This window comes from Lucilia sericata, unplaced genomic scaffold, assembly GCF_015586225.1.
Source record: "Lucilia sericata isolate MDLA Ls3-8-SP2 unplaced genomic scaffold, ASM1558622v1 Contig000118F_arrow, whole genome shotgun sequence".
NCBI lineage: Eukaryota > Metazoa > Arthropoda > Insecta > Diptera > Calliphoridae > Lucilia > Lucilia sericata.
Genome location: NW_023994150.1, coordinates 51438 through 65879, shown reverse-complemented (window position 1 = coordinate 65879; position 14442 = coordinate 51438). Strand labels below are relative to the sequence as shown.

At 29.2% G+C, this 14442-nt stretch overlaps 3 protein-coding genes across 8 annotated transcripts; 2 read left to right on the top strand and 1 right to left on the bottom strand.

Annotated features, from left to right (window-relative positions):
* The first annotated feature begins 98 nt into the window (after positions 1-98).
* Positions 99-5150, top strand: LOC119600608 (G protein-coupled receptor kinase 1). Its single transcript, XM_037950985.1, has 15 exons — positions 99-271; positions 686-845; positions 1916-1992; positions 2057-2130; positions 2197-2298; positions 2442-2516; positions 2577-2638; positions 2713-2956; positions 3045-3200; positions 3256-3582; positions 3644-3744; positions 3833-4051; positions 4111-4317; positions 4381-4543; positions 4603-5150. Exons 2-15 carry the CDS (start codon positions 733-735, stop codon positions 4786-4788), a joined length of 2106 nt encoding a protein of 701 aa, XP_037806913.1. The 5' UTR covers positions 99-271; positions 686-732; the 3' UTR covers positions 4789-5150.
* On the bottom strand, positions 5135-6092 carry LOC119600609 (coiled-coil domain-containing protein 25). The gene is made up of 3 exons (XM_037950986.1): positions 5904-6092; positions 5744-5835; positions 5135-5684 (listed from the first exon to the last, which is right to left on the bottom strand). Exons 1-3 carry the CDS (start codon positions 5974-5976, stop codon positions 5223-5225), a joined length of 627 nt encoding a protein of 208 aa, XP_037806914.1. The 5' UTR covers positions 5977-6092; the 3' UTR covers positions 5135-5222.
* A 459-nt stretch (positions 6093-6551) lies between these two features.
* On the top strand, positions 6552-13921 carry LOC119600600 (heat shock factor protein). 6 transcript variants are annotated; one of them, XM_037950972.1, is made up of 10 exons: positions 6552-6735; positions 7855-8059; positions 8394-8502; positions 8570-9936; positions 9991-10325; positions 10424-10529; positions 11255-11365; positions 11752-11821; positions 11896-11967; positions 12375-13921. In XM_037950972.1, exons 2-10 carry the CDS (start codon positions 7955-7957, stop codon positions 12467-12469), a joined length of 2370 nt encoding a protein of 789 aa, XP_037806900.1. In that variant the 5' UTR covers positions 6552-6735; positions 7855-7954; the 3' UTR covers positions 12470-13921. The 6 variants fall into 6 exon arrangements, with proteins under 6 accessions (XP_037806900.1, XP_037806901.1, XP_037806904.1 ...); XM_037950973.1 differs by having other exon boundaries at positions 9991-10313; positions 12375-12658; XM_037950971.1 differs by having other exon boundaries at positions 6565-6840; positions 12375-12658.
* Positions 13922-14442: the final 521 nt, after the last annotated feature.

The window sequence follows — 14442 nt, the reverse complement described above, 5'->3', positions numbered from 1 at the left end:
TTTTTTTGTGTAATCATCCTGTTAATGTTACTATTTTAAATTTATATAAGTCACCCCGTTAATGAAATGTTTATTCTTCAGCAGCAATTTCAATTTTAAAGCAACTTTATTATTTCTGAAGTGGTGTATTATTCATGGTTTAGTGTAGATAAATATTAATATATATTGGATGTTCTAATTATGAATACTAAAATAAAAGAGAACTCATTGATAACATAATAATAGTTAATACAAGTTAGAATATAAATTACATGAATTCCTTGTAAGAAGTGTAAGTTTTGTGACAGTGAAAATAAAATGAAAAAATATTTCAACTGAATATAAATAAGTACATACATACATAAGTATATACATAAAAATCTATTTGATGCATTGAGGTGTTGATTGAATATACATATGTACGTACATACGTACATATGTATGAATATATGTACAATATAAATATTTGTATGAACAATAAAAAAGATGAAGAGAATGAGAGAAGGAGTGTGAGCGAAAAAAGAGATTTTGTACATTTGTTTGTGTGTGCGTGTGTATATTTATGTGATACATTTACTGTATTCAATTGAATGAACATCATAATTCTTTTATTTGTAATATTCACGATGGAAATTTGTATTTTCTTTTAATTATTTTTTTTTTACTTGTATCAATGGACTTTATAAAAAATATTAATATAATTTAGAACAAATATACAATAAATACAAGAAGAAACTACCAATACAATACAAGATGGCAGACTTAGAGGCTGTTTTGGCAGATGTCAGTTACTTGATGGCCATGGAAAAGTCCAAGTGTACTCCAGCGGCTAGGGCCAGCAAGAAATTAATTTTGCCCGATCCAAGGTTCGTATGTGCATATGAATACAATATCAATGACTTTAAAGTAAACAAAATAACAGTTTATTTATAAATAATAATAACAATAATAATATATGTACCTACTATTGGAAATAACACAACTTTTATTGACGCAGTTGGTTTTTTTGTTGATCCATCATAAAATACTCATTATTATGGCGTAATATACATACCAAAGAAATCTGTGAGATTTAAACTGAAATAGTATTTTTGTAATTCTTGAAATAATATCATATTATTAATAGGTTTATCACATTTTGTATTTTAATATTCCACAGTAATAACAATTTCGCAAAATATATGTATGTATGCATGTGTATGTACATACATGTATGTATTTACGTATGTAGGCATAATAAAGTAAACAAAATTGTCTTTACAAGTAACAATAGCTTCTTTTAAATTTCCTTTAAATACCTATCAATCCAATATTTTATTTTGAAAAAATTTTGATGATGTTATTATCGAAGTTGTTTATTTGTAAAAGAACTTTAAATCATAAGTAGAGATTAAAAATATCTAAAACTAAATTATAGAAACAATTGAGTCCGCATTTTAAATCTAATTGTTTATATTTTTTGCTAATGTTTATATTTTAAAATAACCAGCAAAAAAAGAAACGAGATCTTCGAATTTTTCAAAAAGTAAAACTATTGTGATTATTCCTCTATTTTAATACATATAAAGTCGAATTCATATACATGAAGGCATATCAATTATTTTCAACCGGAAGATAATAAAGACAAATGTTTCACTTACATGGGGATTATTATTAGCTTCATTACTGCAAATACCGTCAACATTTCCTCATCGATTTACCTACATAATTTCAAAAGTACTGAATAGGAATCATAAAAAAGAACACTCCATAAAAGTCACTGCTACTGGTATGCTTTTATAGCACTTCCTTCCATAGAGTACTTCTATTAACCTTATTAAAAACGAAATTAAGTTATCGTTATAATCCTTTAATATCTCAAAAAACTTGCTGAGTATCTAATATAATTATCTATTGCTAGTTTAATAATTCTAAATCATTTACACATTATTTACAGTGTTCGTAGTGTTATGTATAAGTATTTAGAAAAGGAAAGTGAACTGGAGTTCTACAAAATATTTAATCAAGTTATAGGTAAACAATTGTAAAAAGCCCCTTTTAGATTTATTTACTGTAATTGATTTTTGTTTTTCCTAAGGTTACAACCTGTTTAAAGATTTTTGTGAAAACGATTCTGACGAACCTATACAACAATTTAAATTTTATGAACAGGTAAATGTTAAATAACTAGAACTACATTAAAAACGTGCAGTAATTATGGTTTATTATGATTTTTAGATAAAACAATTTGAAAAAACCGAATGTTATGAAGAAAGGAAGAAGATGGCTCGAGAAATCTATGATAATTTTATTATGGAAGAATTGCTAACTCACACATATGTAAGTATATCATCATCTTATTCACAATCCTGTGATTACATACATATCTTCATTAATTTCAGAAATTATTCTTAAATCTATTATAACATTTTATTGTGAAATCATTAGAAAAACCTATTTATATTATTTTAATTATTGCACAGGATTATTCAAAAGATGCAGTTGGCAGCGTACAGAAGTATTTGCTTAAAAATGAAGTACCCACAAATTTATTTGAGGTAATTGATTTATTAAGTTTTAACTAATGTTTGCAGTTAATAAAATTATAAATATTTTAGCCGTACATTGAGGAAATATTTAGTTATCTAAAGGGCAAGCCATTTAAAAAATTCTTGGAAAGGTATAATATTTAAACGTAGTAGATGAATAATATGTATATATTATAACGAATATTTTATTTTTACTTCTTTTTAGTGAAAAATTCACACGTTTTTGTCAATGGAAGAACTTAGAACTAAATATACAGTTAACCATGAATGACTTTAGTGTTCACAGAATTATTGGTCGAGGAGGTTTTGGCGAAGTGTATGGATGTCGTAAAGCTGATACTGGGAAAATGTATGCCATGAAATGTTTGGATAAAAAACGAATTAAAATGAAACAGGGAGAAATGTTAGCATTGAATGAACGTTCAATGTTGCAGGTTGTTAGTACTGGTGTAAGTATTAATAAAATGTATAAATAAAAGTTCTTCTTCACATACATACGTATCTTTTAATTTTAATTTAATTTCCCTCTCATTATAGAATGACTGCCCTTTTATTGTGTGCATGACATATGCTTTTCATACACCGGACAAATTGTGTTTTATATTGGATCTTATGAATGGTGGAGATTTACATTATCACTTGTCGCAGCATGGTGTCTTTAATGAGGACGAAATGAAATTTTACGCCGCAGAGGTAAATGTTGGTAGGGAATCATGGAAAGCTCAAGTATTAATCGATTATTGTTTAGGTCATATTGGGCTTGGAACACATGCACAAACGTTTCATTGTGTATAGAGATTTGAAGCCGGCAAACATTTTGCTAGATGAAAATGGTCATATACGTATTTCGGATTTGGGTTTAGCTTGTGATTTTTCGCGAAAGAAGCCTCATGCTTCAGTGGGTACACATGGTTATATGGCGCCCGAGGTTTTATCAAAAGGTACTGCATACGACTCTTGTGCTGACTGGTTCAGTTTTGGTTGCATGCTTTACAAATTGCTCAAAGGCCATTCCCCTTTTAGACAGCACAAAACCAAAGATAAGCATGAAATCGATAAAATGACTCTCACCATGGTAAGTGTTTAACTTAGCTCCTAATTAATACTTGCCTCTAACTTGTCATTTAATTACATAGAACGTAGAACTTCCCGATACGTTTAGTCCAGAACTGAAAAATTTATTAGAGTTACTGCTTCAGAGAGATGTTGATAAACGTCTGGGTTGTATGGGCAATGGGTATGTTTGCTTCTTTTAGTCACTTCTCCATACCACAATTCTATCCTATTTAAGTTATAATTTAATAATTCCACTACTCTGATTTCAGGGCTGAAGAAGTGAAATCCCACCCGTTCTTTTCCGGTATCGATTGGCACCAGGTGTATATGCATAAATATACACCGCCGTTAATACCACCTCGTGGAGAGGTAAATGCAGCTGACGCCTTTGATATTGGTTCATTTGATGAAGAAGATACCAAAGGCATCAAACTCACAGAATCTGATCAGGAACTGTATAAGAATTTCAATTTAACAATATCAGAAAGGTAAGGAACAGTTAGATAATGATTTGCATTCCAATATTAAATGTCTTATGTTCTCTCAGATGGCAGCAAGAAGTGATAGAAACTGTTTATGAAACTATTAACCAGGAAACGGATAAAATTGAACAGAAGAAAAAAGCCAAACAAAAAATGCACTTTGATGCCGACGAAAAGGAATCCGATTGTATTTTGCATGGCTACATAAAGAAATATGGTGGCTCTTTTGCATCTCTATGGCAAACAAAATATGCCAAATTGTATCCCAATCGGTAAGAATCCATATTCAACATAAGTATTCAATAATCTATAAATGTTAAAATTTGTTCTTTAAGATTGGAGTTACACTCAGAGAGTGGCAATAACAAGCCCGAATTGATATTTATGGATCAAATCGAAGATATTTCTTCAGACTTTGTCACATACAAGGGTGAACAATGTATTCAAATACGAGTCAATGATGGCTCGCGTGATGGTCGCATTTTATTAACAAATTCCGTAAGTTTATTGAGTTTTACTATTTGTAATAATTTACAATTAATAAAATCATCTTGTAGGATGAAATCGGTCTGAAAGAATGGGCCTATTCTTTACGTTCAGCGCACAAAGTGTCTCAAGAACTTTTAGGTTCGATGGCGAAAAAGGCTGGAAAAATTTATGGAAGCGAACGTGATGGCAACAAAGCGATGTACATAATAAGTGGTGGCAATTCAATGCAAAAAAATGCAAATGGCGCAAATTAGCATCAACTTTAGTATTAAAAACAACAACACAACAACCGAAAATTATACTTTTAAGTTCGTAACGAGAAAAATTATATAAATATATTAATTATCATAGTACTACACACAAATCAACAATGAAAAAATATGAACATTATAGCGGTATCATCATGCCGTTTCTCTCAAAATTTATATAAAGAATATTAGAAGAAAAAAATGAAAAACAAAATTAATGCCAATTAAATGTGTGGTTAAAATCAAGTATAGAAAACCAAAATAATCCCTTTAAAATCCTGTACACTAACAAAAAAAAAATCTTGTAAAACACGTAAAAACGCATTTGTGTCAGAAGTAATAAAAGTAAATATCTAGTAATCAAAAAAGAAAAAGGAATTCATTTATTATTCGGGATAATATAAAAAGATAACAAAAATTATTATTACATATGTATGTATTTACATAAAATCATCGGAATCGTTGCCATTGTCATAATTGGTGGTCATATTTTCAGCTTTTAGTAGCGATGTGTAGCTTCGGAGCTCCCGCTCTTGTTCTCTTTGTTTCTCAAGTTCCTTTTCAATCTCTCTTTGCGAACGTAATTGAGCCTTTTCAGCTTGTCTTTCTAAAGAATCACGCTTTTCACGCTCTTGCCTAAGATCTGGGTATTCCTCTGTTTTTGTTCTATTCAGTCGGTTTACTATATCGTTGCGTCGCTTTTCCACCCGTATCTTCTTAACAGCTTTCTCGTTGTGGTAGGCCACTTGACCAGCCTCCATGTCTGGAGTTTTCTTCAGATTCTCCCACATTGTATAAACGACGTCTATGTTATTTAACTTATTTCCCTGAATACTGTTGGCTTTTACCAATTGAACGGCGTCTTCTATAATTTCGGTGGGTATATCATCGATGGTCTGACCCTAGTATGGCAATAGAGTTTATTTGTTAATGTTATATTTATGGCATTTTTAAACTTTACCTTTTCCAAACGCAGATAAACATGAGCGGAAGAATAATTGTGTACATGGAACCAAACATCTTCCGGCCAACCCCATTTGATCAAGTCTTCATCTGTAAAATTTGCAAATGAATTGAGACTTAAATATTCTTCAAGTGAAATAAGTTTTTGGTTTACTTACTTTCATATTTATCTCGTCCCATATACAACACAGCTGGAGGATCAACTACATTACTTTTAAAGTAGAAAACCATTTTTACTTCAAAATTTTATTTTAATTCACCAGCACACAAATCGAAATTCACAATGTTTCTTCCGCAAACAGATGGCGCATTCATAAAAACAACAAAATTAGTTCTGTCAAAAAATCTTTAGTTGCCATATTGCTATTTTTTATATTTACCGTATCATAAAAAAGCGCACATTCCTAAAAATTCCTTCACCTAAAACAAAATTAAAATCTTTGCATATTGTTATATATTACCATCACTATAATAAATTAATAAAAAATGGTCATTCGTAGCCACATACAACAGTATTGTAATACAATAAAAATAAAGTTTTAAGTAATAACCCTTTAATACAGATTCAAAATACTTTTGTCAAAAATTGAAATAACATAGCAAATAGTCTAGATACAACTAAAACAAATTTAACGGTTATTTAAAATGGCCACCTTCTTTGAAATGACATCATGGTAACAAAAATTTTGTCGACCTACACACACCGTACATACACAGAGTTGCTTTTGTTTAAATGGTACTATACTCTCGCCACATTGTAAATAGTACTTAATTCCTGTGATAAATTATACCCGTTTCTACTACTAAAAATATCAACCGTATTAATTTGTTGAAAGTACGTGTGTAAAGAAAACGAATTTGTGAAAATTTTAACTACGCTGTTAAAAAAATTAATTTTCTTAATTCAAGGCTAATAAAATTAATAATTTTTAATATAACCTCTTTATAAAGTGTATTGAAAGTGTTTTATATCAAGTTATACTGAAAATTGTAAGAAATTAATCCATTTATCTTGATACAAATAAAAAAATTTTCCCTTCGTTTGTTCATTTCGTCGTCATATTCATCATCGCCTCTTATGTTGTCGACATTTGTGTATGTGCTTTTATTTTAGTAGCCATTAAATTGCATATTGTTAATAATTATACTACAAAGTTGACAACAACAAATATACGAAAGAAAAATAAAAAAATTAAAACCAATTTAGGTGCTGCTTCATTTGGATTTTGATTGTGCCTTAAATCTTATTTTTTTCATTTTAGTTTCGTTGTGTATGGTTTTCATAAATTTTTCATAGTTATTTTTAGTTAAACTTTTAATAATTATAATGATAACAACTAAAGAACTAATAATTTATTAAATCATTAAAATTGTATTGAATATTGCAAATCAAATTAGTTATTTATCATATTAAGAAATGTGTATTACATTTTCTGTGTATTGTATTTTTATTTACACTTTGATTTGCATTAAAAACTCTCGTAATTACATTTACTATATTATTATTATTATTTTCGTTCATTCATCGACATTTGTACATTTAAATGTATACAGTTACTAATTCATAAATTACATTTGGAACATATACATACATACATATGTATGTACGTTTTTAAATGTAAGTAATGTTATGCACACATGTGTATACATATATTGTGAAATTTAATACTACAGTCGGACCCGGATAAAACGATAAAAAACAGTGAAGCCCCTATTCGACATAGAGCTAATAGATTCGTCCATGAAGTCGCTTCCATTTTTTAAACACGATCAAAAGGAATTCGTTGCCATTTTGTAGACTCGTCTAAGTTGTCGTTTTAACGAGACTCTCAAATCTTATGTATACGAAATTTCTGTTAGCGGACTTTGCTAAACTCCATATATGAAATGGAATAATAATTACCATACCAGAATTCGCCAGTACCTTTGCATTGTACATATATTAATATCAGCCTTATGATCGGCCAAAGTCCATTTATTTGAAGAAATCATGTTTCTTCTACATAAGTTCGATTTTTTACAGATTTTGAAAATTTAAATTCTTGACCGCTTGCCTTTTTTATTTATTTCACAGAGTAAATAATTCGCCTTTACTATTTTTTCTTTCAGCTGTTAGTTATTGAAGATAAACAAATACCAAGTGAATAGATAACAAAACTCTTTCAAAATAGAGCAAAATCTAAAAAATAACTGTCTAAAGGGAAAAGGAATGCATACATTCAGTGAGACGGGCGCCGGTGTGCCGGCATTTTTGGCCAAGCTTTGGCGTTTAGTTGAAGATCCCGAAACTAATAATCTCATTTGTTGGAGTAAGGTATGTATAATAATCATTAATAATCATGAATTAAAATAAAGTTGAAATTGGTTGATAGTTTAATTACAAAGCATTTCTCTCAAAAACCTTAAGATAGTGTGTTTGGAAGACTCTCGTTATCCACAATAGAAAAATGTCTGTTGTATCTAAAGAAAGCATGGTTTCTATGGTTATAAATAAATACATTAATTAACCGCATTTAATCGTATTTGTTATTGATAACAACATTAAATTTGGAATATATTAAAAAATGGTTTAAAAACCACAAAAATATGAAACTACTTTATATATGTATGTATATCTCCAATATATTTGATCATTTTTTATTACTTAGGATGGACGCAGTTTTATTATCCAAAATCAGGCCCAATTTGCTCGAGAATTGTTGCCTCTCAACTATAAACACAATAATATGGCCTCCTTTATAAGGCAATTAAATATGTGTAAGCATTATATAAAATATTTAAATAAATTTCTAGTGGAATTTATTTTATTCTTCAAATATTACAGATGGATTTCATAAAATAACTTCCATTGATAATGGTGGTTTAAAATTTGATCGAGATGAAATGGAATTTACTCATCCCTGTTTCAAACGAAATTGTCCATATTTATTGGAACACATTAAGCGCAAGATTGCTTCAACCAAATCGGTTGATGAAAAGTCTGCCTTAAAGCCAGAAGCTGTAACAAAAGTTTTGCAAGATGTCAAGGCCATGCGCGGACGGCAAGATTCATTGGATTCTCGTTTCTCGGTGATGAAACAGGAAAATGAGGCTTTATGGCGTGAAATTGCTTCATTAAGGCAGAAACATGCCAAACAGCAGCAGATTGTAAATAAACTTATACAATTCTTAATAACGATTGTGCAGCCACAACGTAATATGACCAGTGTAAAACGGCACATGCAGTTAATGATAAACGACATACCGGATAAGTCGAAACTACGCAAGACTAGTGAGTCGGAATCGGATGGTGGACCGGTTATTCATGAGTTGGGCGAAGAATTGCTCGATGAAGTAGCTGATGTTGAACCTGAATTAATGGTGCCGAATAGCCCATTTGCTCGAGTTGCTACTCCGGCAACTCCCTCTACAGATCCCGACGTAGCCCACTCGCCACATAATATTGAACGGCCCCATTCAAGTGGTAGTATGATCTCTCAAAACTATGATTTTTCCAATCAGAGTGCAGAAGATACTGGCTATTTAAGTCCAGCCGCTACAGCTGCAGCTGCTGCTGCGAATGACGGTCTTGTACATACAATCAATAATGATGGCTCGAAAATATTTTATCACATAACTGAAGTGCCTGATGCGCAACCTCAAGAAACAAACATCAGTCCCGTTAGCTACAATGAGGATAACGTGCTGACAACACCGATGGTGCGTGAGGAGATGGCACGAAACCAATTGTTAAAACAGAAAAATCGCCAGAGACGCATTAAAAATGAATACGAAATGGAAAATCGCGCTAAAGCGTCTGGCACTTCCGGTTCTAAAGTTCAGCGTCTTGCCAGCCAGTCGCAAGCATCACCAAAACATCAGCAACAACAACAACAACAATTAGCACAGCAGATTCCTCAACCTATACAAATTAAATCTGAACAAGATGCTGCTTTAGATCCCATGCTTTTCCTGAATATCTACCCAGAAAATCGTGGCCTGACTCCGGACCCAAATTTAATTTCACCCAATTTCAGCGAAGATTCGCGTCAGTCGAATTCAAACACCACGGGTAGTTTTTTGATTAATACCCCAACGTCATCTGCAAACACAGCTTCATCAGCAGAAAACGCCCTATTGGCAGGCAATAGTTCTGACTTGTACAACCCAAATAGTTTCATTACTAACGATATACCCGCTGATATATTTGAAGTAAGTACATTTTTTATTCCCTTCTACTGGCTGGTTATAAAATCTTTTTCTTAGGATAATTCCCTAATATCTGCTGGGGAAAATAGTAACATTGGTGGCAATGACAATTTCAAACAGGCTCTACAACAACAGTTTGGTCGTTCTACTGTCAATAGTGGCAAATTTTCAACATATTTGTCTGGTTCAACATCTGGAAATTGTAGCTCACAACCGTCTACATCAGCTGCCGCAGCTGCTGCAGCCATTTCATCCACAAATAATAGCAACAACAACAATAACAACGAGAACAGTTCTGAAAAATCTGCAGGCACATCGAAGAATGAGAATGGCAGTAACATGGCTATAGCTAAATACAAGAATAATCAAGATGTCATGCGGTTGAGTACTGCGTTAGTAACTGGGAGAAATCTTAGTTGCACTTAAGAATTATAAAAATACTAAACGTGTTTCTTCTGTTTCTTTTTTTATTTTCTCTTCTACTTCACAGTAATGAAGTCAGCGGTCATTTAGACATTGTGCAGGACGAACTGGAAGGTTTGAAGGATTTACTGCGAAGTGATGTTTACTCTTTGGATCACAATACTTTGCTTGGTGTAAGTTTACCAATTTTAAATGCACATGATGATGAAGAAACAAATTATGAGGATGCTAACAATTTAACTGCTGGCAGTAAACAAATTTCCAATTCAAATCAAAACGATAATGATGATGACATTGAACAAACTCGTTACAAAATTTTGCAATTCTTAAACGAATCACTATTCAATGATCTAGAGTAGGTTTAAACAGAAAACCAAATCAAATCAAATGAAGACTTGCACGTGTTTTTTTTTAGAAATTTCTTGTTAATAATTTTATACGTTCTCTTTAATTTTACTTATTTTTTTTTAAATGAATTTCAATTTTTAACATACACAAGTGTATGTGCGTATTAAAAATGTACATTTTATGTACCAAAAAAAAAAAAAAGAAGAAAAAACACTGTAGTAAGTTTAACAAACGAATAAATTTCCTTTCTTAATTTGTTAATTTCACATGCTCTTTGTTCAACTTGTTTCCATACTTTTTTATTTTATGAAATCGTTCATCTTTTCATTTTATATAACTGAATTAAAATAAATGGATTCCACATAATTATTCTAACACGACTGCTTCCCTCTCAACCCAATAAAACAAAATTACAAACTAAATGATACACGTATCAAATAATTACAACAACAAACTATGTTACATGTTAATTAATTAAATCTTAAAAAACCATGTAAACCAAAATAAATTTTCAATAAAAAATAAAAAAAAAAAACATTAAATAAAAAAGATGCCTTTAAACGGACTCAACTCTATACAGAATTCAAATCTCAATACATTTGAGAACAATAATCATCGTATATTTTTGCCGCCAGCTATGGAAGAGGACATTCTAAATAAGGTCAGCCTTAACAAAAAACCAATGAATTAAAATAAATTGAAAAAAATAATCAGTATTCGGTTAATCGTAAAATAATCAAAGTGATGCTTCAACTACAAAACAATTACTTTTTCACAACTAACGGTAGTTTTCCAAATTTTAATTAAATGTCACTTAATCTTCTTCTTCTTACCTTCGAAGATAATTCATTGTTTTCTTGTTTACAATCTAATAAAGTATTTCTGATAATAACTTCTATACATATTTATTTAAAACTTACTACTGTTATTTATACATATTGATAAAACATTTTTAGCAACAAAAAAAGTTTTTTTCATTTCAGTATGTATGTTAATTTAAAGAACTTTTATTAAAAATCATATCTGTTGTAATCTTTTGTTATATAGCTTTTTAATGATTCGGATATTTTGGGTCCATATGGTTTACATTTACCCAATGATGGCAATGATAAAAAGGGTAAATATATATTTTACAATTAAACTTAATCCTTATACTTAAAAATATAAAAAATATATATTTTTTTATTTTAGGATCAGAATTGATGACATACCAACCCATGTATGATTTATCTGATATAATAAATGATCAAAATGATTTAGAGGGTAAGTGGATTTAATTCTTTTTTTTTTTATGTGTTTATTCTTAACATTTTTGTTTTAAATAACATTTTAATATTATATCATGCATACATATTGGGGTTATAAATTTAATAGAGGAATTATGTTAAGCTTGTCCTAATTTTCCAAAAAAAAAATCTATATAAAGTATAAAACCAATGAACAACCATTTACGGTGGAGGTGTATTTTCATAATAATTATTAAATTAAAAACAAGATTTCTACTTTATATTGGCTTTCGGTAATATTTTCCTCATGATCTCATGGCGCATCATAAGTTTTGTTTAGTTTTTATGTTGGAAAAGTATTAATCAACAACAAAAATATTATATTCATTCTTTTTGTTATAGCTAAAAGATCCTTAAACCAAAAATTGTAATTTTTTTCCTCAGCTGATGTCAATATGTCGCCGTCTTCTGCATTACAAACACAACAACAACCTAAACAGGAATATGGTTCGGTACTGAATACACCCTATCATGAATAAAAACCCTTGTAATAAACAGTTAGTTATCAATGCCAGTCACTATAAAAATAACAATATTATAATCAGTGTATAACAAAGCATACAAATTACTAATAAGACGACGGAAAATATTCTGGATTCACACAATAGAAGAAAAAATCTAATGTTAAATTTTTTTATTAATACATTTTAATTAACATTATTCAGACGATGTTTAATACTTAGGTTTAGATAACTAAATAGGCTAAACACATATTTACAGTTATTTGTTCGTTAAAAATATTTACGAATTTAACTGTAACTTTTTATACATAATTTAATAATATAAATAGATTATAAGTTGGTGGAAATTATATGTTGAGATGTACGTTACATGTTTTTGTTGTTTATATGTTTATAATTTAGGATTTATTTTTTAATTTTTATGGATAATACATTTTTCGAAATATGTATGTATACTAAAGACGGATTTTACAATTCACTTTAAGGTAAAAGACTTGACTTTAAATTGTTGTCATCTAAAGTGAATTGTGGAAACCCGTCTTGAAGTATAGGTATATTAATATGTTTTTTTTTTTTTTTTTTGAAAGAATGTATTTTTATTTAACACTTTGAAGAAAAACAACCAGTGAAGTAATAAGACTGTTTTAAATATGAAACAAAACATTATTAAGAATGTAGAAGGTAGTAATATTATTATAATATGTATCCATGCAGGTACATACCAATAGGTATTACATTTATTCGGTATATTATACATATAACTAAAATAATACTTTCTGAAATATAATTGCAAAATATGATTGGAAACTAATAACAACCAATTGGCTTCACATTATAAGAAATGTTATTATAAATGAATCTAATGTTTTGAAATGAAAATATATGTATATTTTTTTAAACACAATTAATTGAAATGTTAGAATTGATGACCAATATTTCAAATGAACAATTATCAATGCAACATTAATTTATTATTGAATTTTATTAATTTTATGTTATAATTGATAGAGGCGTCATAATTTCAGCCAGCTGCCTGTATTAATGACGAAAAAAAAAATATTTAAAAAAAACTTGTTTAACAAATTGAAATAATTTATACAATTGTTTTAAGCAAGAAATTGAGAATTTATCTTCAAAAGTAAAAATTTTGGCCGCCTTATGTTGTAACAATTGAATAATATTTTTTGCTATATTAAATATGTATGTATGTATTCATATGTATTTTACAAAAATAATAAAACAACAGAAATTTTCGTTTAGTTATGGAATTTATGAACCGTTATAAATTTCAATACTTGTGTATATTTTGTATTTTATTTTTTGTTAACTGTAGTTTTTCTCTTATTTTACGTAAACAACGCTATTATTTTTATTTAACTAAAAATACATTTATTTGAATATTTGCAAATGATAGAATCAGACGCTTTTTTATTTAACTCTCATGTTTAAATAAATACTTTAAAAAAGTAAGAACAGAATTTGAATTAATTAAAAAACAAAAGTAAAACTTACAATAAACTATTAAATATAACAAAAAAAATAATAATAAGGGAAAGAAGAACTTATCTTAACATTATTATATAATTAAGTATTTTTTAATAAAACCCGAACAAAATAAATAAAAAAAGTATGACGTCGTACATCACTTTATATCAAAAGCAAACAAACAATTTATTTCATAATGTCAAGTGATTCTTCATAAAGTAAGTATTAATATGAGACCCATTTCACTAACGTTTCCGCTATCCCGGTATAAAAATGAGACATCTATCCCCCCTAGCCCCCATTTTGTGCTTTTTGAAATCCAGTTAACAATATAATTGAAAAAAATCCCTAAAATGTGTACATAATATTAGAATCCAAACAACACTAACATAACTCGAAAAGTTTTTTCTTCCGAATCAAATTAACGACTTTCAAAATAAGTCCAACGTGTGTTTCATACTTACATATGTGTTTACATATATTTACATCCAGTAATATGTAAATAT